The 27,537-nt window shown below is 43.3% G+C and overlaps 1 protein-coding gene across 1 annotated transcript in view; it reads left to right on the top strand.

The window, feature by feature from the left end:
• The window catches only part of Lancl1 (LanC like 1), a 40,123-nt gene extending 12,838 nt beyond the window's left edge, over positions 1-27,285 (top strand). Inside the window, exons 3-9 of the mRNA XM_029539022.1 lie at positions 7,372-7,579; positions 17,879-18,014; positions 18,555-18,701; positions 20,752-20,934; positions 22,794-22,970; positions 23,365-23,437; positions 24,230-27,285. Of these exons, the coding sequence (XP_029394882.1) occupies positions 7,372-7,579; positions 17,879-18,014; positions 18,555-18,701; positions 20,752-20,934; positions 22,794-22,970; positions 23,365-23,437; positions 24,230-24,306 (1,001 nt within the window). The 3' untranslated portion in view covers positions 24,307-27,285. The remainder of the gene's footprint in view (positions 1-7,371; positions 7,580-17,878; positions 18,015-18,554; positions 18,702-20,751; positions 20,935-22,793; positions 22,971-23,364; positions 23,438-24,229) is intronic.
• Positions 27,286-27,537: the final 252 nt, after the last annotated feature.

The raw sequence follows: 27,537 nt of genomic DNA, 5'->3' as shown, positions 1-27,537 counted from the left end.
GCCCTGCTTGGATGCGGACAGTGGGTTCCATAGAGCCCTGCTTGGATGCGGACAGTGGGTTCCATAGCGCCCTGCTTGGATGAGGACAGTGGGTTCCATAGAGCCCTGCTTGGATGAGGACAGTGGGTTCCATAGAGCCCTTCTTCCCATCCATGGGAGAACTATGCCAGCAGCTCTGTCTGCTCTCTTTCTGACATCAAAGCATATGGCCTTGATGTCATTATACTTTAGGCTGTGTTACTAAAGTGTGGAGTTTAGATTCCCTGAGTGTGCTTAGATGAAGCACAGAGAGCAGAAGGCAGTGTCTGAAAGCAACCAAGAACAAATGGTAGGAGGGAAACTGAGGAAATAGCTCAGTTGGGTAAAGTACTTGCCATACAAAGATGAGAAGCAGAGTTCAGATCCCTAGCACCCATGTAGATTCTGAGCTTGTGTGGTAGCTGCCTATAATTCCAGCATTCCGAATGTATACACAAGATCTCCAAAGCAGTCTGGGTAACTAGAGTAGTTATGGGTTCACTTAAGAAGTCCTGACTTTATGGCATGCATGCATGTGTGCACGCGTGTGTGTGCACACGCACACACACACACACAGAGAAGAAATAGTAGAAAGGAAATCAGACTGACCTAAGCATTGGCCTTTACAGAGAACACCAAAAGGCTGCAGCTGGACTTGGCGTTCCCATTCCAGATAACTTCTACTCAGCAGAATGTCATATCCATAGTCAGTGTTTAATAGAAGTAGTTGTCTTCATTATTGCTCTTTGCCATTACCTATTTAACTTGAAAGGATTCCTTAAAACTAGGTGCAAGGGGAAAAAGAATGAAAATGCAGTTGAGCTCATGTCTGTTAAGATATGATTCAGTTCATCACAGCTCCAGTCTGGTCCAGTTGGAATTCAGGAATTAGCCGACAGGTTTTACCATATCTTCTCCATAACTGGTAAAACTGGGCCTTGGATTCTCTTACCCCATGATCTGCACTTCTCCCTAGACTCATGGAGCCTCTGATAGTCCTGGGTGAGCATGCCTACTTACAGGAAGGAGTGAACAGATGAGGGTAGAGAGCTCCAGGAGGCTAATGAAAGGCCAGGCAGCTTCTCTGTTCTCACCAATCATGACAGGAGGTGAGATGCAGACATGTGGGAAGAGGGAGCGTGTGGTCCCTCTGCACTCTGCCCCTTTAGATGAGTGATCAGAGATGGATTAAAGCAAGTTAACATCCAAAGAGGTGCACTGCCTAACGGTTGAACACTTAAGTCAGCATGGGCCAGGAATGTTCCCTGTGAGGCATGCAACTCAGCGATTCTCTATGAAAGCTCCTGTTGCTCCTGGTTTTATAAGAGTGTTCAGCCTTAGGGAGACTGCGCGACGGTTATGCTTGCACAGCTAGGAAGGGCAGAGGTAGTCCTAGACCCCATGGTGAAGAGCCCACATTCTTACTACTTTAACTTACGTAGCAAACGCTGTGTCGGTCCAGTCAAAGGCTGACAGGGCTTCTGTATTTGACCGTTACAAAGCAGAGGGCTGCTGGACACTGATGGAAAGGAAGAACATGTGATGCTTCCTTTGTTCTTCAATCCTGGCTCCACAATTGCATGGCAGCTGTGGAAATCACTAAAAGAAAAGGGACGTATGTCTGAAGGGCTCTTTGAACCTCTTTGTTTGGGGTTATAGTAAATGGAAAGTGAAGAATCGGGCCTGCTTTCCTCCCGGATTGCCTGTGAGAAGCTGTGAGGGACTTGTGCAGTCAGCAGTCCACAGTAGACTGCTGTGAGCTCATAGCTGAGCAGATACCACCATGAGGGCTGGATTGAAACTTAGGCTGGGTGGGTTGAGCTGTGCACTGTAAAGGAAGAAACTGCTGCCCTGATGGCATCAGTTCTATGGATGAAACGTATGTGCATGTCCAGTCATTGACACATAAGACTGAGGAACAGTTCTGCGATTATAGTAGAAAGCACCAACTTGATGCAGAAGGGTGGATGGGCATGGGTAATGTGAGTTCGGGGACTTTCACGGACATTCCCCAGATCTGAAAGGAAGAAAGTGTAGTAATTGATACTGAGCTTTTAAAGTCTCAGGAAAGCAGCAGCAGTCTTCACTTAGGTTGCAATTCTCCCTCCCCTGCCCTCTACTTTAGTGATTCTGACATTCTAAACTCCAGGGTGCTTGTGGGCCACCTCTGGTGACTCCCTAACGATCTACATTTGTAATGTGACACTGCCATAGCCTCTGTATCTTTGAGAACCCCTAGCCTGCAGGGAGCTGACACCCTCTGACAAAGGTACCACTGCTGACCCATTACTGAATAAACGAAGTACTCTCGAGCGTTACAGACACATTTGGAAGGCCCATGTGTCTGGAGATTTGATCACCTCCGTATACATTTGAGGCACAGTGAGGTCCTGATTGATTGGTCCAGAAGAATAGAACTAATGATCCCTCAGAAATGAGGGACTTAGTATTAATTACTTCCCCAGCTGGCTGTCCTTACAGCAGGGCTGCGGATGGATCAGTAGCTGAGTAAGGAGATTGCAGATTTAGAAGTGTCCCTGGACAGTTGCCCTCTCTCCCCGGGGCTCTAGAGAGAAACTGCAGAACAGGCCTGGGTTGGGTGCCTGCAAAAGAAGCTTTTTTGGCCTCACAGTGTTTTCTTGTCTTGTCTTTGTTCTTAAAGTAAATAAACAGTCAAATCCACGTTTATACGGTGAGTTTGAGGCAGCCTCGGACTTGCTCAGCTCCTTATACAGAGGAACGCTGCTGCCACTGCGGCAGCCACTGGCCCAATAAAGTTGTTGAACATTTTGAGTGTGGGGATGTAACTGAAAGTTTGTTTCGTGTTTAATGAGTGTGTCTGTAGTTGAGAGCAGAGACTGGCATCAGATGCTGCAGACAAGGCTGAGAGAACAGGTTTCTGAAGCGCTAATGTCACATGCTGCGTTTCTCTGGCCTCCCAGACCACAAAGAGTGTAGCAAGTCCATTTGCTTTGCCTTGTTGGAAGGAAAGGTAACTCTCCAGTATTCTCCACTGTTCTTGATCCACACTGGGAATAATTGCCAACTTCAGTTACACAAAACTAAGATGTTTCCCCAAATGCTTACTGATCACATTTTCTGACTGTAGGATTTATAAATAAATGTGTCTAATTACATCTTGCTTTTTCCACTTCTCTGAGTATGCCCTTCTCTTGGATTACATTCTCCTTTAAGACATTCACATGTTTTAGCTTATATGAGCAAAGCTGAAAAATATTACTAGCCAAAGATCTTACTTAACGACACTAGTTCTGGGGTAGAACCACCATGGTAAGAAATTGGTACTACTTACCTTAGATGCCAGTGTTAATGTTGGCCTGTGAGATGGCACAGTGAGTGAAGGTGCTTACTCCCAGGCCTCAGAGCCTGACTGCCATCACCTGGACCCACTCTGGATTAGCAAGAAAGAACAGATGCCACAAGTCACCCTCTGGCTCCACATATATGCCATGGCATACACACACACTCTGAGAAAAAAAAAAAAAAAAACGTGATTTTTAAAAGAAAAAATGTTAAGACTTATGTTTTGTGTTTCATGAAAATGTCAAAATTTATCTGGGTTCATGAAAAGAAGGCTTTTATATTTTTAAACAAAATATTTCTAAAATAAAAAAGGTACAAGAAACTTATTTTTCCAATTAAATATAATCAAAACTTAAATAATACTTAAATATCTCCTAGTATGGTACAGAAAATTAAACATTAGGAAAAGGAAGCATCTCTGTTTTTGTAGACCTTGCTTAGCAAATAGGGTGCAAAGTTCAGGCATAAACCAAAGAACACTTAATTACAAATGGCTGCTGTCTTATTTTAAAGAAGTTGTGTGTTCTATGATAGGTTTAAATTCTGACAGACACCACTCTGAACATCAGTTACTGACCGAGCCCCTTGCTCAGCTGTGTTAGCACATGAGCATTTTCCTCCTGAAATTTAGTGCCTTTTAAAGACTAGCAGTGTATTTAAAGATGGGTCTCTTTTGTGGACACGATGGTGGTCTGCCCCTGAGAACCTGGTGGTTGCCTATGTGCCATGCTGCTGGTGCCCACAGAGCTGTGGACCTGGGACATGGAGGAGCCAGCAGGGTGTGTGCCTGTCACCCATCCACCACCACGTTGTGCTGGGTTACCCCAGGCAGGTTCATTGCCACGGGGTCTCTGCTGCCCTGTTCTCACTCCTGCTCTTGTTGCACCCTCTGACTATCCTCCGGTGCCCACTGTTCCAACCCCAACAGGGCAGCGATAGTGATGTTTTTTTAAAAATACCATTATGTTGTTCTTTGCTCAAAACGATACACTTTGATTTGCATTTCCCTGATGACTAAGGATGTTGAACATTTCTTTAGGTGCTTCTCGGCCATTCAATATTCCTCAGTTGAAAATACTTTGTTTAGCTCTGTACCCCATTTTTTAATAGGGTTATTTGGTTCTCTGGAGTCTAACTTCTTGAGTTCTTTTTATATATTGTATATTAGCCCTCTAACAGATATAGGACTGGTAAAGATCTCTTCCCAATCTGTTGGTGGCCTTTTTGTCCTATTGACAGTGTCCTTTGCCTTACAGAGTTTTGCAATTTTATGAAGTCCCATTTTTCGATTCTTGATCTTAGAGCTTAAGCATTGGTGTTCTGTTCAGGAATTTTTTTCCCCTGTGCCCATGTGTTCAAGACTCTTCCCCACTTTCTCCTGTAAAAATTTCAGTGTCTCTGGTTTTATGTGGAGGTCCTGGATCCACTCCGACTTGACCTTTGTACAAGGAGATAAGAATGGATCAATTTGCATCCTTCTACATGCTGACCTCCAGTTGAATCAGCACCATTTGTTGAAAATGCTTTTTTCCACTGGATGGTTTTAGCTCCTTTGTCAAAAATCAAGAGACCAAAAGTGTGTGGGTTCATTTCTAGGTCTTCAGTTCTATTCCATTGATCTTCCTGCCTGTCTCTGTATCAATACCATGCTATTTTTTATCAGTATTGCTCTGTAATGGAGCTTGAGGTTAGGGATGGTGATTCCCCCAGAAGTTCTTTTATTGTTGAGAGTAGTTTTCGCTCTCCTGAAACCACCACCATCAACTGACTAAACCACCACCATCAACTGACTAAACCTGAGCTTTGCTACTACCTCTCTAGCTTTACAGAGAGCTTTGTTCTCTAGGACTGGTCCTAACAGCATGTGGCAGTACACTTAAATAGCAGTGGATCTTATGAAGCACCCTCTCTTGTGTTAGTAGACAGCCCAGGGTCTGGCATGGCTGTAAGTTAGCTCTCAGGGAACTAGACTACCATCTCTGATCATCACCAGTGTCCTATTGGCTTTCCCTTAGAAACTGGGAGCTAGGGAGTCAAACAGGAGATGACGTCATTAAAGGAGTAGGCAGAAGAAGGAGCCCAGTTTGTCTGTGCAGCCTTTCAGTGTTCTAAGATTTCCAATGTGCAGCCGAGGCCAGGCCTGACTGCTTATCAGCAGGACTGCAGGCTGCATCTTGGCGTCTACCTTCCCGGATATCTTTGAGTCTTTGATATCTGTGCAAAGAGGAAGGTATGTGTGCATTATCGGGGTTGGAGAGGTCCGAGAATTGGACTCAGGACTTTAAGCCCCACTTTTTCTATTACTGAATTTAAACATGTTGGTGAGAAATGAAATCTGTCTGACCTAAGTGTTTTGTCTATTTTCCTGACCCGAGCTGGATTGTAAGTAGGTCCAAGTATATTGGCAGCAACATTAAGGCACTTAAAGCCCTTTCTAACCATGGGTGCTTTGTGCAGGAAGAAATCACACCTAATCAAAATATGGCATCAAGGCCCAGAACAGGAGGAAGAGGGAAATGGGACCTGGGCCTATGGACTCCAGGAAGCTCAAGACATAGCTCTGTGCTCATCAGAAAAGAACCAACCAAAAGATTCTACAGTTTTCACTAGGAATGTGTGAGGTCTTATAATTGTGAGGTTTTTGTTAACTGCTTAAGACAAAAGGAATCGTTGATCATGAGAGACAGGGGTCCAAAAGGGAAAGCATCACTGGACTTGTAATTAATCACATTCTGTTTTTCCAGATACGAATCGTGTCATTATCTGGCTTTGGTGCTAACATCACTTAATTAGGGGGGTTGCAGCGGCAATGGGAACGGGAGGGAAGTGGAAGGGCAGCAGTTTAAGTGGATTACCGGCAGGTACGTGATGTGGGTGGCGATGAAGCCCATTAGGGAGGTAATTCTGGGAGAAGCTCTTGATGTTGATCATTTGTGAAAAGGAGGGCTTTCTTCCCCCTCCACACACATGGCTCTGTACACTTGTCTACAAACCTTGCGCGTCCTTACATCTGCTCATCAACTTCTGGAATTACTGACACCACGATGCTTTGAAAGAGCAGACAAGGTTATTAACTTTGGCAGGAAATGAAAACTTGGCCTTAATATACATGTGAAATTGAATTGTCTATAACACAAAGCTTTGGAGATTACCCATGCAAAATGAGAAAAGTATCTGAATTTAAAATTGTCCTCAGTACAGTGAGAAGTAATTCTGCAGACTGCATTTTTACTGCGTTGAAATCCATGAAGAGATTGGCTCTATTAATTTAGATTTAAACATAGGCTCTGTGTCTCCTAAAAATGGTAAATGAGATGGAAAATGTTCTTTACAGGAAAAAGTGTTTCTGGAAATGCTTTAGGCAGACAGACTTCTCCACATCTCTGACTGCTTCTCACTGAGCTGGCTTCAGAGGGAGAGCACTGTCCCCTATGAGAGGCATTTGTATTATGGATTTGCACACACTGCCTCAGTTACTCCCTAGGCTTTAGGGGAGGACAAGCTGCAAGGTGAGTGGGGACCACAGGAAAGTCATTGGCAGCTCTTATGTTAGTCTCTAAAATAGTGCATTGGGAGAGGGGGTGTCCTTGACAGGACACCAGAGTCTAGGACTCGGTGACACAAACTAGCCTCTCATGAACAAAAAAGTTTACCTTTTGTTGAAGGAGAAGTTAGCTTTTTCATCTGAATTGCTTTATGTCACAAAGATAATTATTCATTGTTCATTATTAATTAACAGAACAGCCATCGGCCAAAAACACATTAGTTATAGCCAGTGTGTCTGTCTTTCTGCCTTGGCTAAGTCTTCAAAAGTCTTTACTACTTACAGAGTTTTAACAGTGAGAAATACAAGGAAAAGTAAAGATTCCCTCTGCCTTATTCTTAGAGCTGAGGCTAGAAGAAAAGTCACTGGGACTTGCAGGTGGTGTCACACAGCTCATGAACCTCAGCCCAGATGAGCAGATAAGACACCCAAATGACAGCTAGTTGCCTGTCCTCATCCTCATGCCCTTTCTGCTTACATTCCAGGCATTGCTGTGCTTTACCTGCACCTCCACAATGTGTTTGGGGACCCAGCCTATCTACAGATGGCTCACAGCTACGTAAAGCAAAGCCTAAACTGTCTGAGCAGGCGTTCCATCACCTTCCTGTGTGGCGATGCAGGTCCCCTGGCTGTGGCTGCTGTGCTGTACCACAAGATGAACAGTGAGAAGCAGGCAGAGGATTGCATCACACGGTAACCATGTTTGCTTATGAGGATCATTGCCTAGACATCGTTAGGATTCTGCATTATGTTAACACAAGAGCTTTCGACTGAGTTTGCTTTTCTCTCAGTAGGTAAATCATTCCCCTGCTTTTGGTCAGTTCTCATGTTCCTCTTACAGTTAAGGAATAGCCTTGTAATCCTTATCTTAGTACACAGTAGACCACACTGGTGTGGTCCAGATTAAATATCAATTCCCTGGGATCTAAGCCTTTATCATGGCATGATTAATTCATGGTGCTTCCCAGAATCCACATTTGGAAAGGAAGTGTCTCCTTGTAAACCAGGGACCAAAAACTAATGTGAGGCTGTTATTCTAGCTGGGTTAGGGGCACACCTGAAATCCCGCTTTGTAAGTTATTGAGCACTCTTTTGATCTCCTAAGAAGTTGGACTGGCATGCAGCCCCACAGAAGCTCATTCAGAGTCCTCACTGAGAACCTGTGTCAGCAGGTGGAGTTGCATTTCTAACATGATTGTCCCAGAGTCTCCTATGGTTTTATATTCTCATTCTTCTTTCCTATAATTGCTGCTAGAAATGCATAGTTATCAATTTATTTAGTTGAGGAATTCCTTCATTAATATATAGTGTCCTTCCATACCCATGGGTTTTCATCCAGAGACTCAATCAGCAATAACACAAAAGTGTTGGGCAAAAAGTTTGTGCTATTCCCTAAACAGTGTGACTATATTTACAGAGCACTTTTTTTATTTTTTTATTTTTTATTTTATTTATTTATTTATTTATTTATTTGGGTTTTTCCAGTCAGGATTTCTCTGTANAGCCTTGGCTGTCCTGGAACTCACTTTGTAGACCAGGCTGGCCTCAAACTCAGAAATCCACCTGCCTCTGCCTCCCAAGTGCTGGGATTAAAGGCGTGCACCACCACGCCCTGTTTACAGAGCACTTTAGGTATAACCTGCTTCAAAGCATAAGTGAAGATATCTGTGGTTTCATATTAATCACCCATTTTACATGATGGATGTGATTGTCATTATCTTTTGGTATCTTTGGGGTGCTAGAACCAGTCTCATGGATGCCTAACAAAAATTCTGGGCTGTGTGTTTAGTTCACCAGTAGGCTCTTTGTGCTGTTCAAGTTGTGCTTATGCTACAAAGGAGGAATTATTCATTCCTGTGTTGCTTGGTGGATGTATAACTTGCATATGTATGCATACATACAGAAGTTCTCATTCTCCCCCAGATTTTGTCCCATAAACTAGTACTTTCTCATTATAATTTTTTTTTTCCTACTGGAAATTATAACCACAGAAAGGAAGTGAAAGAATCTTTTGTTGTACCTATAACATTTTGTGAATCAATATAATAAACTCCTGCATTGACATTTTTAATATAACTGTGCTTATATCTATCAGAAGCCACAAATTATATAGTCCAACTTCAAATGAAAAGCCACATTATCTAGTATGTATAGAAAAAAAAAAACTTTGGCCAATAATGATTTAATATAAAGCTACACAAGCTTTCTGCATGCTGGCTAGTCCTCATAGTGCTGGAAGATGCTGTTGGGGTGGGGGATGACATTAAGCAGCTATGAACCCTATAGTTTGTACTCCTGACCTCAGAGCAGGATGTGCCCACTGGTGCAGTACAGGTGGGAATAATAATAGGGTAACCAACTGCTTTCTTACTGATTTGAGGCCACTCCTCAGGGATTTTACGTCTGGTACTGCAAGCCTGCTCAGAAGCCTATGGCAGAAGAGGCCATGTGCCCTGCTGGGGAAGCTACTGCTGTTGTTCTGCTGAAAGGACATGATGCTCCTGTCAGAATACCACCTAATTATTTATGTGGATGCCCACAGCTCAGTGCTATTGTCAGTTTTTGTCAGAAAAGCTGCTTTCTGCACTGGATGGCAGCTACTATAGAGGCTTAAAACTAACCTAAGCATTGGAAATAAGTTCCTGTTAAGCATTTAGCCCTGAGAAGGCATCATGTCACCCCTCCAGTCTCAGAGAATATCAAGAGAGCTAGAAAGAATGGGAGAGTTTAGGGAAATCCTGCCCTGTGGGTGTGGCATCCTGCCCTGTGGGTGTGGTATAGCCTTTGCTCCCTTGAACTCGAGACTAGCAGCTGTGATTACCTACAAGAGACCTGCACATCAGTCTTGCCAGCATCCTTTCATGGAGAGGGAAGGAGTCACAGGCTGCAGCAGCCCCTGATCATCTTCTATCTTCTCAGTGCTCAGTGGCTGCAGAGGGTAAGGGACAGCAACTGATGAGATTCCCATGCATTTGTGACACCCAAACCCATGCTCTTGAACCTTCATTCAACTCATGGGTGTACAAAAAATACAATTAAAATATGAATTTTAAAAAACTGTCACCAAGCTTGACCAGGATGGTAGAGGATACAAAGCAATAATTTCTCTAAAAGTCTACGCAAAGTAAGTTTCTTCCCTTGCAGTTTACCGATACATGACTGGCCAGTGCAGAACTGTTGGATGCTTGCTTAAGGCTGGAACACAGAACCTACCTTTCTTATTTATTAAAGCCAGTTGGCATCTGAGATTTCTAAGACAGTATTCTTCAGTCCCACTCTGAATTACTATCAGGTACCTTATAGTGGTTCCAGGATGTCACACACAAGGTCATCTTCTCTGAAATACAGTGACCGAGGAGTAACCTGCCTTGTTAAGAATTTTAATGGTATTTGGTGGAAATAAGGTGTTGAAACAGATTGGAGTTTGTGCTCGATACTGGTTACACAAATTGCCATGCACGCCTCTCCCTGTTTGCACATAGTATCAGGAGCATGTATAGAGGAATCCTGCAACCCTAGGCCACAGCCATGTTCTCTTTCTTGTCTTGTCGGCCTTCTCCTCTTATCCTAAGGACCTGTCCTAAGAAACACTCTGGGAAATGGTAACAGAGGCCACGATTGCTTTATTAAAATTAAAATACTCCAAAAAGTAAGCTAAGACTTAGTTATTGTTTATATGATACCTTGGTTATAAATACCTTTTATAATGTACATATTTTTAAATATTTTTATGACACCTCAAGAACATTTTATTTATGGCCAGCAAGCTTGTTATGTACAGTTAAAATATAGAAGGTGAGATCAGGCATGGTGGCTCCCATCTGTGATCCTAACACTTGTAAAGTTGAGGGAGGAGGATTTCTATAAAGTCAAGGCCAACCTGGGCCATGTAGTAAGCTCTAGGCCAGACTGGTCTATAGAGTAAGATCGTCTCAAAACAAAAGAAGTGTGTGTGTGTGTGTGTGTGTGTGTGTGTGTGTGTGTGTGTGTGTTCGCGCGCGCGCGCGNGTGTGTGTGTGTGTGTGTGTGTGTGTGTGTGTGTGTGTGTGTGTGGGTTATGGTTATGGTTGTGCTTACAGTCACATGTGTGAAAGGGACTTCGGTCCCAGTTTTGGCCGCCTAGCGTCTTTGTTTTATGAGCTGTTGGAACTGCAGTATTGGCTTAACCTTCTGCATCTCCTCCTCCTTTGTGGCAAAAGTTCCTTTAGTTTCGCTTTATAAGTCAGATTGAGTCAGTGTGCTTGCTTCCTCCGCTGCTTAATGAGCTGTCGCCCTGTTGGCTCACCCTCTGGGGATCACACACTCCTTTCCTTCAGCAGTGTCTTTGTTGTATCCAGTGGCCACACCGCCCATTTACCTTTCTAGCATTTTCTTGGTGGAATAGACTCTCAAAATCAGAATATTTTTTTATAAGGTTTGAAAGAGCAAACATGTTGTGGATGGACACAGTGTCCATCCACCCCACGGTCAGCCATCACAACATCCATTTACCTAATAGAATCAGAACTCTTAAAGCTTATAACTAACCAATCAGATTTATGTATCAATAAATTCTCCATTTACAAGATGCCAATACAATAATTTCAGAGCCAGTTGATAATGATAAAAGTTTTATCCCAATTATTCTAACCTTATGATACCATAACTACCTGTGGCTGGTTCAAGCCACGCCGATTCACATCGGCCTCCATTCTCCTCTCCTCTTGAGATGCTGCCTCTGCAACCCTTAGCTCCGCCTCCCTTTTCCCTGTCCAATCACAGGGCTCCTCCTCACTAACGTAATTGGACAGGGAAATCCTTTGACTTATCAGCCTTTCTGTTTAATTAAATTTAAAAAAAAAAAAAAACTTTTCTCTCAAAATATAAATTGAGCACAACTATTACCATGTTGTAACTTATAAGTTATAAGATAGACCTAACGCCCAGTCCAACATTTTCGTCAATAAAACAAAACACTGTCCTCTACCCTAACTTAAAAGACTATAATTCTGCACCTGACTTATGTCTTGTTTTAAGACAGAATGCCATCTGAAAACTATGCTCTCAAATCTGTTCCTCTCAAAGTAAATAGCGTGGGTTGGCTATGAGACTATAAGTAGTTTTTCAACCCTGTCAGAAATCTGAGAATGACCAACATATCTGAAGATATAGAAAGCCTAACACAGGTTCCAGAACTGAGACAAATTGCAGAGACAGCTGCTTACCTATACAGTCCAGTAAGTCAGGAAGTTGGAGCATCCATCTCTCGTCAGCCTTCTGGCCCAGGATTGTCCGACAGACCTTTGAGATGCAGGAATATTAAGGACTAGCCTACTCTGTCTCAGCAGAACTAAGCTGTCCTAACCTGTAAACTGTGTCCTCTCAAGAACAGCACAGGTCTGCAGGAGAGACTGGCGATTTTCTGCCCAGGGGCGACCTAGGCACAAAGTACAGCCTCGCCTGGGGGGAAGATGCTCAGCTGCTTCTTTGAGTCTGGCTAGCTCAGTCAGTAGAGCATGGGACTCTTAATCCCAGGGTCATGGGTTTATGCCCCACATTGGCCCCATCTATTGTGGAAAATATTACAGAAAGAACCTGCACGCTTCCCACACTACCACTGGCAACTGGACGGACCACATTGCTCCAGCCAGGTGATCTCAACTCGGCCATCTCTCTCTTGGCTGGAGCTCCTGGGTCCGTTGGTGGATCTTTGCCTTAAATATTAAAAAATAAGTGTTTTTATTAATAATAAAGAAACCAGAATCCAAAGAAATCGGTTTCCTTTAGATTTTAGTTCCTAACCTTGCCTCTGAGGATCTTTAACTTCCAACAGTAGATAGACCATTTTCAGAATGGATAGGACTTACACTTCTCAAATGGAAGATAGAGGTCTCTAACTTCCACAAGGGGTGGAGGGATGAATGAGAACCAGTGAATACGAGTGGCCTGCTTGAATGACAGAACTCTCACTGCTTCTCTGCTGACTGGTAAATCCAGGTCTAGTCTGCATAGAGTTCTTGGTGTCTAAATGCACTTAGAAGTCATCACCTGTCTGCCACAGTAGGTGACCAGCCTGGCAGATAGAACAGAACTTGGAGGCTGGTGATTAGGGGGAGGAGGAGCTGTGGATTTTTGGACAGAGAAAGATGTGTGTTGTACTGAGATGAATTAGAAAAAGACTTCCCCCTTGTAAGTCTTTGGACATAATCCAAGACAGAAGGTTCCATTAATGCCCTGGGGAAGTGTCAGTATGTGCCTAGCAGGGCACTCTGGTCATTGCGTGTCTTTATTCTTCCTCTAGTGACATTCACTGATGCACCGTTCTCTTCTAACAACTTGTTTTTATTAATATCCCACCTAAACAGATAAATGAAGCCGAGGAATACACTTCCAGTTTGAGAGTTTCCAAAAGGATACAAAACAACCTTTATGATTTTCAAATGCATTTGTTATTTTAACTCCAGAATGTAGCATGTGAAGTGCACGGCTGAGTAAGCACCTTTAGTAAGCAGAAACACTAATAAATGCTGATGAATTCTGATCTAGAAAATAAATGCCATGTCCCTTATTAGCCTAAACTCTGTTGTTGGGAGATACTGGCTCTGCACAGCGTGTGTCTATAAACATTTAAACTGTATTCCATATTCTGCTATGACCAGCCCTAGTGCAAATGACTTTGGTTTTAAAACGTTAATTGTATATCACCACCTAGTGGTAGTGTGGGTGAAAATATTGTAGTTAAACTGTTTTGGTAAGCTCCTCATTGAACTGAATGCAGTAATCGTTCATAATTATATTTCCTAAGGCAGAAATGACACCAAAATCTTCCTTTTTAAATAGTTCCTTCAGCTTCTTTGCAAAAGTAAATCAAGTTCATTTTTGTTTCCAAAATCTGTAGGATTGATGCATTTGTATTAATACTTGATTAACAATTCTTACCTGACCTTGAGGCAAGTGTTCCGGTCTGTAGCTGAGCTTGTATATAGTGGACAGATTTGTTTTCTCAGCCCCAGTGTTATTTAGATACAAGTTATGTCATAAGGGAAAAAACAGAAGTATGGTTTTCTTAGCAAATGTTTTTAAGTTCTTTGAAAATGAAGGGCTGACCAAGTTTCTCTGCCTGGGGCCATGTCAATTGCCCTTCCAGATCCTCTCAGAAGCATCTTTGAGCTTTGAGGGCTCTTCTGTGTGAAGTCTTCTGTTTCTCTAAATGTGTTTCAAAAGGAGAGACTTCTGTAGCCCAGAACGACCAGGAACTGATCCTGCCTGCACCTCCCAGGTGCTAGCAGTATATATAGTGTGTTCCAGCTTGCTCAGCCTCTGTGACGCTTCTTATTCCATGAAGAGGCTTGAACTACCTGGTTAATCAGCATAGGTCGTAGTAGCAAAACAAGGCACAAAAATCTTTATAGCACCCTTTGTAGAATCATTCTGGAAAATGATTTAGAGGACTTGAGCCAGTCATTTGCATTCCTCAAAGACCTGCATAGGCATATACTAAAAAACAACTGGATCAAAATGGTTAGATCACAAGGCATGTAAGACAGATCCCTCTAGAAATAGTTTACCCTCCAAGAAACAGAAGACATTATATATAATTATAGAATACATATTTTAAATAAAATATATACATGAATATATGTGCATACATATACATATACATCCCTTACAACCTTACCAATGCCAGTATTTACAGTATTAACCTGATTCAGTAGCCCCAAAGTGCTACATCATTTTTTGATTTTAGTTTGTTACCACCAGGATTGACCCTGACTATTTAAAAAAAATGTATATTTATTAGCTGAGCAGTGGTGGCACACACCTTTAATCCTAGCACTTGGGAGGCAGAGGCAGGCAGATCTCCATGAGTTTGAGGCCAACCTGGTCTACAGAGCAAGTTCCAGAACAACTAGGACTACACAGAGAAACCCTTTCTCAAAAAACAAAAATAAAAAATAAAAATAAATGCTGCCATTTGTGACGTCTTTGAGTACAAGAATAATTGGAGGCTGAGGATGTAAGTCAGAATGGGCACTTGAGCATCCCACCTAAGACACTATGGCCATTCTAGCCCTGCAACAATAGATGACAGGAGGGAGGCTGAGAAACGACCATACCACAATCTGCCACTCACACAGCCTGGAGGCATGAGGGAAACTTAGAGTATTACAAGGAGACAAGTGTCTGCCATGGTGACCCTGACTCTGAGACAAAGTTTCACTGCCACTGTGTTTCCTATCATGAAGGGGAATGAAGAAGGTGGAAGCTAGCCTTTACATACTTGGCTAATTGAGGTGCAGCAGTCACTTGTAGCATGTCATTCTTCTGTAAGCCTCTTTTTTCCACAGAGGAGCAAGCAACCATAAAATACCCTTTATTCCAGAAGTTGAGAGAGGGCCTAGGGATTAACAGCAGAGCACTGATTGCTCTTGCAGGACCTAGGTTCAATTCCCAGCCTCCACATGGTGACTCACAACCTCCATGACTCCAGTTCCAGGGGATTCCATACCTTCTGACCACTGCAGGACCAGGCACAGGTGTGCTGCAGTGCATCACTGAATGAAACACTTATATATAAAATACAAAGAATAAATATAATTTTAAAATGTGTTTCATTTTTAAAATCAGGAGTCCCTTATACCTTTCCTCAGCCCTTGTTGCATGTCCATCAGCTACTTTAAACACAGAGTCCTCTCATTCTGCTTACAGGAACAGGTCTTCTTCATTTTAGGCACCAAGTGTGCCTCCTTCCCAGTAGATGATAGACCCGAGGTAGAGAAAGGAATGTGAGAGAAATATTTCCTTTCTCACAAACGCACTTCTGCCTAACTATAGCCTCTGTATGCACTGGTGCACAGCTGACCTGTTGGAACAGTTACCATGGTTTTGTGTGCCTGAGTTTCTTGTGGTTTTAATCTGGGTAAATACCATTGGCCTGCAGGGGTTATGGCTGTATGCTACCTTAGCTATGCGTCTTAAATAAAAGTGTGGACAATGGCCTAGTTCTACCAGATGGGCAAATATTTACTAGAAATAAGACCACACATACGATAGTTTCATAACCTGCTCTTGTAGCTTACAGAAAGCCCAAGGAAGGTGGAACACAGTCCACACCTGCAATCCTGTCCGCTCATTCCACCAAGAAAGCCCTTTCCTGAAATTCCTTACTGCTTATATTAACCAGTTCTTGGTATGGATTTTGGTAGAAAGTGTTGAGTCACTGTGACTATTAATTCCTAGTTACAATTCCAATACAACCATGCATCCTGTGTGAGCTGTAACACTGTCAATGTTGTCCATCCATCCATCCTGTGTGAGCTGTAACACTGCCAATGCTGTTCAGCCATATGCTGATGGTCCAAAAGTGAGTTTTCAGCCTGACAGCAAACAGGATTTTATAGTCAGAATTCATTCTTAGAAATGGGACTTGGAGCTTAGTATATTGTAAAATACCAGAGAACATTTGATTTTCCAGAAAGTCCTTGGGTTTTTATACTAAATATCACTTTATCAAGTTTTAACCAAAATGTGAAGTGTTTTAATAACTTATGTGGGAATCCCATTGAAGTTCATAGACGATTTAGAGAAAATTGAGGTGCGTGTTCAAAACTTCATGTGATTAAAAATTCTAAAACGGGAAGAACACCCCCCCAACCAAAACAAAACAAAACAAAAACAAAAACAAATACTCACACAAACTCATTCTCGGAGTTGTGGCTGCCTAGTCTGTGTGTCCTCTTTCAAGTGTCCTCCCCTGGGCTCCCCCCACACACACACACTTTCTGGTTGCCTGGGGTTCTGTTGCCCAGTTGTACATGGTTTTTGCCCTGTGCCTTCATGCCTGCGCCTGGGCTGAGTGACACAGAAGTTAGGTAAGCAGCAGGGTTTTACCTGCTCCATGGAACCACAGTGTGGACAGTGCCTGTAGTCTCTGAGGAAGGTCTCCAGTGTCTCCCTTACAGAGCTGACTCCTGTGGGTTCTGTAGCAGTTGCTACTACTGCTTGGGCCTTTTGCTGCCTAGTCCCTGGCTTGTGAGGAGAGGGAGAGGGAGAGGGAGGGGGGGAGAAGGGGAGGGGGGAACTCAGTCTTTTTTTTATATATATATTTTTTATTAAGACCTTCCTTTCCTGTTCATCCTTAAGACAGAACTTCTTCTGGGGGCATTGTCAGCCCCCAGGTACTCACTTCTGTGTTTTGGGCTGTACTGAGGTCAGGCCAACGGAATATTGGAGGAAGAAAAAAAAACTCCAATTTAGTACACCAGATTCTGCCCCACTATTAGCTGTCATTTCCTTTCCAAAGTACTCAAATAGCTACTGTCCAGGTTGTTGGTGCTGTGTTTAATGGGAGAGAGAAGTGTAGAGTCCACTTTGTGCTGCTCAACTGGAAACAGAACCCATAGAAACTTTGAAAAAGCTGCACTGTATACAGCAATGAGAACCTAATAAATTATAATGTTCAGTTCCACAGGATATTGTTTTGCCACTTACAAAGAATGTATGCTCGATAGGTCTTGAAAGGTGTCCCAGTACTGTGCTAGGTTAAATTCATATTTATATATACCTGTATTTGTTCTTATATGTGCATAGATCTAGAAATAGGCCGATTGCATGTGTTACCTTGTGGCCGGCCAACCAGGCTGCAATGAAGGTGAGTAGGATGCAGCAAGCATTTCTTTAAAGCCAGTAGCTCTCTGAGCATCATCGATTAGCTGGGCTAAATGCTGTGAGGCAGCACTTGACTAGCTTCCCCATCCCCACTGCTTAAGTACAAGTCTTAGAGCCAATGTATGTGAGACTCCAGGGAGAATCAGGGAACCCAGGTCTTACTTGTACATTGTCCTGGTGTTTGACCAGTTCCATTGTGGATTCAATATGGGGCTAATTTTAACTGTGATTTTAGGTATGTATGCTTATGTGTTGGTGTTTATATTTTTTTAATGGACCACTTGATAATGCCAGTGTCTGATGATCACCTGTCAGGTGATCGTAGACACATGTTTCTATTCCTAGGCTCATTCACCTAAATAAGATTGATCCCCACGTACCAAATGAAATGCTCTATGGCCGCATAGGCTACATCTTTGCTCTGCTTTTTGTCAATAAGAACTTTGGAGAGGAGAAGATTCCTCAGAGCCATATTCAGCAGGTAATGCAGCTCTGTGGGTTTAGGAGAGTGTCTTAGGCAGCTGCTGACGGACTCTTTGTCTCGTCACTTAGTATGTCCCATGGAGGAAGACCATGGGTGTGACCTCTTTAGGTGAGGCACAAGTCAGAGAGCCACAGCCTCACATTCAGACTGTGGGAAGCCCTGGCAGGAGCCAAGGGAGTCAGAAGGCCATCCTGCTCTATTTGATGGTTCAAAGGCCCTTCTGGGGGAGATGAAGGCCAGATCTCATCTCTCAGACATAAGTATCTCCTTCAGTGACAGGAGGAGTTTGTGCTTTTCATCAAAAGATGTGTGGATTCTTAAAGTGCTAATAAAGAGAGTTGGGGGTCCTCCCCAGCCTCGGTCTGCTAGACAGCATGCATTCACACGTCTCAGAAGGGAACTGTGTCCTTCCTGGTGGAAGATAGTGTCTGACTCCCTTCCATTAATTCAGTACTTCTTAACAAAAAGTCCCTCGCCTCTTCCAAGGATACTTCTCGTCTAATCATCTTGTCATTTTGCTTGGCTTTCTCCCTGTAGATTTGTGAAACCATCTTAACCTCTGGGGAAAACCTATCTAGAAAGAGAAACTTCGCAACAAAGTCTCCACTGATGTATGAGTGGTACCAGGAATATTACGTGGGGGCTGCTCATGGCTTGGCGGGCATTTATTACTACCTGATGCAGGTAAGGGATGCTTAAGGTGAGACTGTAAGCTGTCTTGGCTAGGGAGCAGATCCTGATACTGTCTTCCTGTCTGTCACCCACTGAGTCACACTCCCTGCAGTCATCTGACCTCAGCAGAGGTGCAGTAGCCCGGGTGCTCCTTCAAGTGTGACAGCCTGAAGACACTGTCCTGGGGATGCTGCTTGGACCAGGTGAGCATGCACTCACCGTACGCCCTGGAGCAAGTCAGGACCCAATTCTCTGTGTCGTGCTCTTTGCTCTCCTCTCTCAGAAAATGCCTTGAGTTAGACGTATTATTCACTATTATAAAGAAAACCCACTGAAACAAACTTTAGGAGTAAAAACAAAAATCAATAAAGAAAAAAGGTAGAAAAACCAGTGAGCACACACTGCCTAAGGCTCACTGGGAGAGCAGGGCCAAGAAGACTACCTAGTGGACAGTAGTGAGAGGCATCACCCAAACTTAGAAAGGCAGAAGACAAATAGAAGTCACTCTGATAAACTTGATTTGGGGAAGGTCAGAAAGAGAGCTCGGAGGGTGCCGGTGTGGAGTTCTCAGGTAGCAATCGGTGCTTGCGAATGAGAACTTATGGCAGAAGAAAATGGGTTCTTTATGGCAGCAGAGGCAAGTGCCTCTTTACAAATCACAGTGTCACATAAAGGAAGGTATTGTTACTCGTGCGTCCAGCATGGTGCGTGGATGTATATGTCACCTTCTAGCTGCAAGAATACAAAACCATGTCATACCTCTTCTCAACCTGTGATTGCTGTAGAATAGAGTCACAGTTTGGGAGCAGTGATGAGAGGCCAACCTGCATTCATTCATTCATTCATTAACTTATTCTATTTTCTAGTAGAAGTTATATAATTAGCATTTTTGACAACCAAGATTTAAGTTCCTTTTTCTGGAATGTTCCCTTGATGACCCTTATTTCTAGAACTACATGTAGATTCTTAAGCATCTTTCATGGAAAGAGGGTTTGTGTCTTTTGGCATTCAAGGTGAGTTAAAATCATACATATCAGTGAATGGGTAACCTTTTTGACCTGTCATTAAATCTCATAGTCGAGAGATAACTACCCTGCCTTTTGTTGCTAGCTCTAATAAGAAATCTGAAAAGCATAGTATTGATTTTTCAATTTCCAGGTTGTTATTTACTTGAAATGATGAAGGTTTTAGTAATGAAAATCTGTCTTGACCGTGCCTAGCTACCAACATTGAGCAGCATTATTTCTAGGCCGTGTTGGGTAACTCCTGAGGAGACTCACTCCGCTTTAACACTTTGTATTGAATAATCTTCACGTAAAGTACTATTCTTACATGTCTTAAAGAACACACTACATCTTGTCATTTCCAGCACCATCCACTGACTGTGCACCCCTCACTCTGCATGCCCTGCCCCCTGTGTCTTTTAAATAATGAACAGGCCCTGAATTAAAAACAGTATCAAAAAGAAAATGACAAGATTATATTCCAAATAACATCCATGTGCCTTGTATCACCATGCCTTATAAATCTCTTATTCCTAGTATCAGAATAATCCAGCATACAAGGCATTCCCAACTGGGTGTTGGGCACACTGCACCTTCGCATCAGGTCTTAGGTCCCCCAGTCCAGTGTCCTTCTCTGTTACAGACAGTACCCACCACCTCTCTGTCTTAAAGGGGGAGCCAGGCTTGGTGGTCAGTGCATCTCTGCACACAGCAAACATCGATTTCACCCTTGCTTGCAGGTATTGACTTGGAAAGAGTTCCTACGAATATGTCCGTAACAGCAATTGTCGGAAATAACACATACAGAAGGCCTTAAGAGTTCAATAATGGCACAACTGCAGTTTGTCCCATTTCTTTAAAATCATAAAACAAGATTAAAAGGAGACTATCTGGCAAGCAGATGAGGAAATTGGGAGAGACGTGAAGTCTTTTAATGACTTCACATTTCCTTTTTAGGCATGATTTTTTTTTTTTTCTGGTTTGGTTTTAAACTTGTTTTGAGTTTAAGGAATGTCGTTTTCTTCAGCAGAACTGATAATCTGGTTTCTCCTTTGTAGCCCAGCCTTCAGGTGAACCAAGGAAAGTTGCATAGTTTGGTGAAGCCCAGTGTAGACTTTGTCTGCCGGCTGAAGTTTCCTTCCGGCAATTACCCTCCATGTTTGGATGATACCAGAGACCTGCTTGTCCACTGGTGCCACGGTGCTCCTGGGGTCATCTATATGCTCATCCAAGCATACAAGGTACCTCATGTTCTCTTGTTTAACAACAACAACAGCAGCAGCAGCAACAACAAAGTAGCAGACACTTGTATACCTAACACTATTCTCAATCATGAAAGGAATATGAACATCTTTTGGAGCTAAGGTCATTGTGCTGATGGGTTAGCATCCATTCTCCCAGTGTCCATCCTACCACAGTGGACACCATTCTTATAACACTGGAAGCTGCTTCACTGACAGAGTAGCCAAGATGATAACAGAAGTGGCAGAGCCAAAATAAATACCCCGGAAGCATGACTAAAAGCAGGGTCCTCACACGTTGCTTCAGCAATGTGAAATGGTACAGCTGCCATGCAGAACGACTGCTGGTTCTTAAACAATCAAGCCCTTGACATACAACCTAGCAATTCCACTCTAAACCACCCCCACCCCTCCCCCCCAACAAACGACTATCCATAACAGCTCTGCTCGAAGCCAAATGTGAAAAATATCTGAGCATCCACTATCCATCAACAGATGAATATATATATATAGATAGATAGATAAAATATGGTGTGCACATGCCATGGAATAGTATCTAGTTATAAAGGGGGATAGAATTCTAATGTAGACTGTAATACTCACGGACTTTGCAAACATGCTAAGCAAAATAAGCAGACACCCAGAAATGCAATACAGAAGAGGAAATTGCATATATGTGGAGCGATGGCTAGTGGGAAGTGTCTAGACTAGGGAAATTACAGACACAAAATAGAAGGTGTCAGGGTCAGGAGTGGAAAATAGGGAATGCTGCTTAATATGTAGTGGTAAGAATGAAAGTGATGCTGGGTGCACAACTTCATGACTGTGATCCCACTGAATTGTACACATAAAAATGCAATCCCAGTGCTGGAGCTGGACACAGGAAGGGCCCTAGAACTGCCTGGTCAGCTAGGATTGCCCAGTCCTTGTGTTCCATGGTAAGAGAGACACACTATCCTAACAAATAGTTGGAAAAGCAATTAGCAAAAACACCTGATCTGGACCTTTGCCCTCCAAAGCTACTACACACATGTGCACACATAATAACACATACACAAACACACAAAAATACAACAGCTCATAGATTCTTCCCCAGTGTGTAAAGACATTCTAATGATGAGGAGTGTCAGTTACTCAAGTTGTATGGCAAGTGTGTTCTTTAGAGGGGATTGGTGATAAGAGCAAGTGGCCAGTTCAGTATTGCTGCTGCATCTGTATCTGTCACACACACACACACACACATACACACACACACACACAAAGCTTAGACCAAACACACACGATCAGGCCCAGTTATTTTACAAAGCAAAGCTAGTTACATCAGTTTGCTTTCTGTTGCTGTGATAATACACTGACTAAAAGCACCTTGGAGTAGGGAAGGGAAGGGAAGGTTAGTCCAATGGGAAGGGAAGCCAGGGCAGGAACCTGAGGCAGGAAGTAAAGGAGAGTCCATGGATGGATGCTAGTTACTTGTTCCCTTCCCCTGCCTTGCTCATCCTTCTTTGTTATACAACCCAAGACTACCTGCCAGGGAGAGGCACCCCCAACAGTGGACTAGGCCCTCCTCCCACATTGGTCAACAATCAAGGAAACACCCCACAGGCATGCCTACAGGCCAGTTTGATGAGTATAGTTTCCCAGTGGAGGTTCCCTCCTCCCAAGTGTGCCTAGTTTTGTGTCAAGGTGACAAAACCTAACTATGATACAAGTCAGTGTTAAGGGGTTTGTCGTTGGGAGTACTGCACTTCCTGTTGCTGCATTCCTTCCTTCTCGGCATGTCTCCTCCTTTTCNCCTTCTCAGGCAGGAAGAGCTTTGTAGCCCTGGTGATGGAACTCACATATGTCTCTTGACTCTGCAGGTGTTCAAAGAGGAGCGTTACCTGTGTGATGCCCAGCAGTGTGCTGACGTGATCTGGCAATATGGGCTACTGAAGAAAGGCTATGGGTTGTGCCATGGTGCTGCAGGGAATGCCTACGCTTTCCTGGCACTCTATAACCTCACACAGGATGTGAAGTATCTGTACAGGGCCTGCAAGGTAAGAGCCAGGCTGTGCGTGCAGAAGCAGCTGCTTGGGAGGTTGAAAAGGTCCATGAGCTTAGAGTTAACACACATGTTGTTTAAGGAAAACCTCGAGAACTTTTCAGTTAATGTCCCTTTAAAGGGTAGATTCTGCTTGGACATTAGTAGGAGCAAAGGCTGAAGGGTGGAGGGTCATTTTGTTCTTTGGTACCCATGGCAACAGTGTTCTTACTGCCCACTAAACTCCTCCCAAGCCATGCAGCTGCCTCCAAACCTCCCATTTCTCAACCTTTTCTCCTCGTCTCTCATTTTATAGTTTGGGAATTATTCAAAGTAATGCAGGCAGTTTTTGTGAGTTCCTAGGTCTCGGAAGAAGTAACTACAGTCATTGAACTCGGTCTCATTTTCAGTTTGCTGAATGGTGCTTAGACTACGGGGAACACGGATGCAGGACAGCGGACACCCCCTTCTCCCTCTTTGAAGGTATTTTTCACACGTGACTTAGCTCCTAAGATCATCAACTACCACTCTGCTAGGTGATAATCGGGTGTAACCACAAACTGATTTTTATAGTCCATTCTTAAACATGTACCTCCTTATTTCCCGAAGTGTCAGGCGGTGAGCACGCTGGGGGCGGAGCTCAGTTGTTACACTACTTGCTTAGTCTACCCAAAGCCCTGAGCTCATCTTTCACACTACGTAAGCTGGGCACATTGGCATACACCCACAGTCTCCTCTGTAATCCCAGCACTCAACGAGTGGAGACAGTAGAGACGGGAAGATCAGCAATTCAAGGCCATCCTAGGCCACTTGTTTAAAGCCAGCCTGGACTGCATGTAACCAGGTGCCAAAAAGTAAAAAAAAAAAATTTTTTAAAAAAAATGAGTCAGTGAGCATATTACCTCAGACTATATTATTAGTAGCTGTCATGGTGGCCACCATTTATGAACCAGGCACATGCTGAGTCATAGATACAGAGCCTCCGGGAGGTAAGTGGCCACCAGGCTGTGCTGAAAGAACTCGCCTGTGGCCAGGTGACAGGAAGTGAGTGGCTAGAATAAGTAGCTTGAACATGCTTGCTTCCATCCTATCTCCTGTCTTCCCCTGGATAAAAAGAAAGCCAAGAACCCCCGTAGGGGCCTCTGATGTTGAATGCAGGGTATGAATTACAGGATGCTTCCCATGACCTAAAGTCAATTAAAAAAAAAAAAAAAATGAGCCTTATGAAATGGAGCCATTTGGTGTAGTAACTCGTGCTTCTTTCTGTTCCTCTAGGGATGGCTGGAACAATATATTTCTTGGCTGACCTGTTAGTCCCCACAAAGGCCAAGTTCCCTGCATTTGAACTCTGAAAAGAAAGCATGTCTCCTGCCGCTTACAGCATGATTCTGTGTATTACTCTGAGCTACGCATTTCCCTTGCTTTTGAAGGAAGCAGAATGAAACTCTGTACTTTGAAGTAGTCGGGTTTTTATTTCCATAATTTGTCTTTAGCAGTTCAGCGCCTTTTATTGTTTACTTTTTATTTATAAGTGTACATAAAGCCATCTTAATTGTCTTCCAAAGGGAAGGATGGATGACAGAACAGTATTTTGTGGTCATTTACATGGTTCCCAGACGTGCAGGAAATGTTCCTCTTACAACTTATCAATCAGTGTAAGCCATGTCTGGGAGCATGATATCCCATCTCCTGGGGAGAGAGGCAGGGGGATCATAAGTTCAAGGCCAACCTCGGCAACTTAGTGAGACCCTTTTTCAAAGTAAAGAAGAGGAGAGACCTGGCATATAGCTGAGTGGTAGAACACTTTCCTAGCATGCAGAAGAGCCCTGGGTTCTGCCCCAACACAGATACACACAGTGCACACACAGGCTCAGTGCAAGTGGACAGATAACATGTAGATGGCTGTTGCTGGGTACTGCCTTCCATCTCTTCTGTTGAGCACTCCTCCTCCACAGAGAGTAGTTCTGGGACTGGGTTCTCTCAAGTGGTGAGCAAAGGGGACAAAAAAAAAATGTAGCCTATGCTTCTGGAAGAAAAACTGCAAGAGTTATAGACTAGATTTTGGGCCTAAATGTCATTTTTAAATTCCTAGTTTCTGTCTGAACTAGAAATACCACTTAATAAGCCACACAGGCCCTATCTACCAGCAACATCATCAAAATGGTTGTGATGCACATTCTGATCTGAAAGTTTATTCACAAATAACAGTTCCTTGGTTTGTCTTATATTTCAGAAATGTTTATTTGAAAAGTTGTTTGTCCTTCAGTATTCATATGAGATCTAGAAGTAGATTTTCTGAGTGAATTTGCTGAGATAGGATTCCAACCTGACCTTTGGCTGACCTTGAGACGTTTGGCTCAGATTTGACTTGCTTTTCGCTGACTGCCTGAGTGAATGCCACATGTCATCACCTTCTGTCAATTGATTTGAACATTGATCTCTTCATTAAATAGTACAAAATCTAATTCTGCGTACAAAGAGCGTGGAAAGGGAGCTGCTCTAACCAGTAGCTTCTAAGAAAACACAGCTCTTGACAAGTATTTAGCTGGAATGGGATGTGACTGCCTTCATGGTTGTAACAAATGGCAGTTTGCGTATCCCAAGAGCAAGTGTCCTTGAGATTCTGAGACCACCTGGAAGTCAGGTTTGTTTGCACGTTGTTTGAAGACTCCCTGGGGCTTCAGCCTCTGAACAGATGCCTGTTGGCTCTTTAGCTCCTCCCTCCTTTCCTTGATATCAAAGGCCTATCCAGACTCTGTAACTGACGTGGTAACATTCTCCAGTTTTAAAACAACAGGGTCTAAGATTTATTTAATGTGCTATTTGTGGCTCTTTTGGTCATGCTATTTTTATTGGAAATCAAATCCCCATGGAGTGTATCCTGGTTGCTATAAGGAGTAATCTCTTGTTATTTTCTATTTCGTACCAAGTTAGCTAATATATGGAATTTTCTGGCCCTTATAGGGTGCCTACAATAGGATCCAAAGAGCAGCCCAGCGCTCAATTTCTTGGATTGAATTGGTCCTTCTCTGACCCCTGTGCATCAGGGACTTGTGCGTCCTCATCCTCAGAAGTTGTGTGTAGACTGCCAGGTGAAGGCCATGTTTCAATTATATCAATATTTATAAGTCCCTCATAGGTAGCAAAGTGCATCTGTTTGGCTGGGTGTCCAGCCTTAGAAAAGAAAGCCCACTTTGTTTAGATAAATGGCTTATTATATTCTGCCTGTACTTTACTATAGATACTTATTAAAGAAAAAGAGGAAGTGTTTTGGTCAGCCAGGAGACTTGGTCACAGTGCTTCCCCAGACATCCTGATGAATGTCACCTCCTGCATGTTGTTACCTGTGAACAGACTCGTGAACACCATTCAGCTCTCTTCACTGTAGCATTTTAGAAACTCCTTACACTGACAGTGTTTAGACCGCTGTTGACTAATGGTTAAGAGCTAGGAGAGCTTTCTAAGGGTCTTAAACTCAGGTGGAATACAAGGCTGACACCCACGCCCCTCCTCGGGTAGAGGCCACAAGAACCGTTTCCATTCAGGTGTCATGCAGACATGGTTGCTTTTGTTCTTTTGCATTTTTCCCTCAGAGGTTTTTCTTCATGGTTTCAAAACCTTCCGGTGGCTGCTTCGGAAAACTCAGTGGCATTGTTCATCTCCATCCAGAGACTGGATGCTAAGGTGTTCCGAGCCTGCCAGGCACTCTATTTATCCCCTTTTCTGCCCTGAACTTGAATCGTATCACATGTCAGCATTGATGTGGCCATCTCCATAGATCCCACCAGGAGTCCATTTCATACCAGCTGTCGGTCTTCCATCCTCAGAGCCATCTGGTTCCCTTAGCCTCGTCCTGTCCTGCCTGTATCAGGGCAGAAAGCCCCCCTCAGATTGAAGAGGATCTAGTATTTTTTTTCTCCTTCCCTGTTTCTCTAAGTAACAGAGTTGCAGCACTCTATTCCTGTGTCCTCAGGTCAATATGTATCTAGATTACTGGGCCTAATTTTGAAATAAGTAGTGTAAGTGGGAACTTTCACTTCTATCCTCCTTAGGCTCCAAGAACTCAGGGTTAGTCCCCTGCTTACTTGCTTACTCCAGTTCCTTTCTTTTTTGCTTCCTCAAAACAGGTCAGAGCAGGTTTCTGAGGGCTCCATACTGCTGGGCCATAGAAAACCGTTTACATCTGGTGAACAGGAGTCAGTGAAGGGGGCATTGAGAAATCACCCCAAGGTTCATTGCCACTAAACTGGGAAGGGCTGGTTTCATATCTATCTGTATGTTATGGGAGGGATTAAATTCACTGGTCTTCAATAAAATGTTATTAGGCCTGAGTATTGGGTACTATTGTTTGCTTCAGTTTGAACTTGAAAAGTATTTCTCCATAATGGTAAATAGTGGCTTTTTCTGTATAAACTCACTCTCTAGGATTCTTTCCTAGCTATTCCTTCATTGTTAGTTCTACTCCTTTATGTAATAACATTTATAAAAGAAAAATGCTCTCAACGATGATAATGGTAGAATTTGGAAGAATCTTCAAGGTTTCAAATCATGCAATGCATCGCCTCTCATGTTTATCAGAGTCT

The sequence above is a fragment of the Mus pahari genome, chromosome 5, assembly GCF_900095145.1.
Source record: "Mus pahari chromosome 5, PAHARI_EIJ_v1.1, whole genome shotgun sequence".
NCBI classification, from domain to species: Eukaryota; Metazoa; Chordata; class Mammalia; order Rodentia; family Muridae; genus Mus; species Mus pahari.
This window is presented reverse-complemented; position numbering and strand designations above follow the sequence as displayed.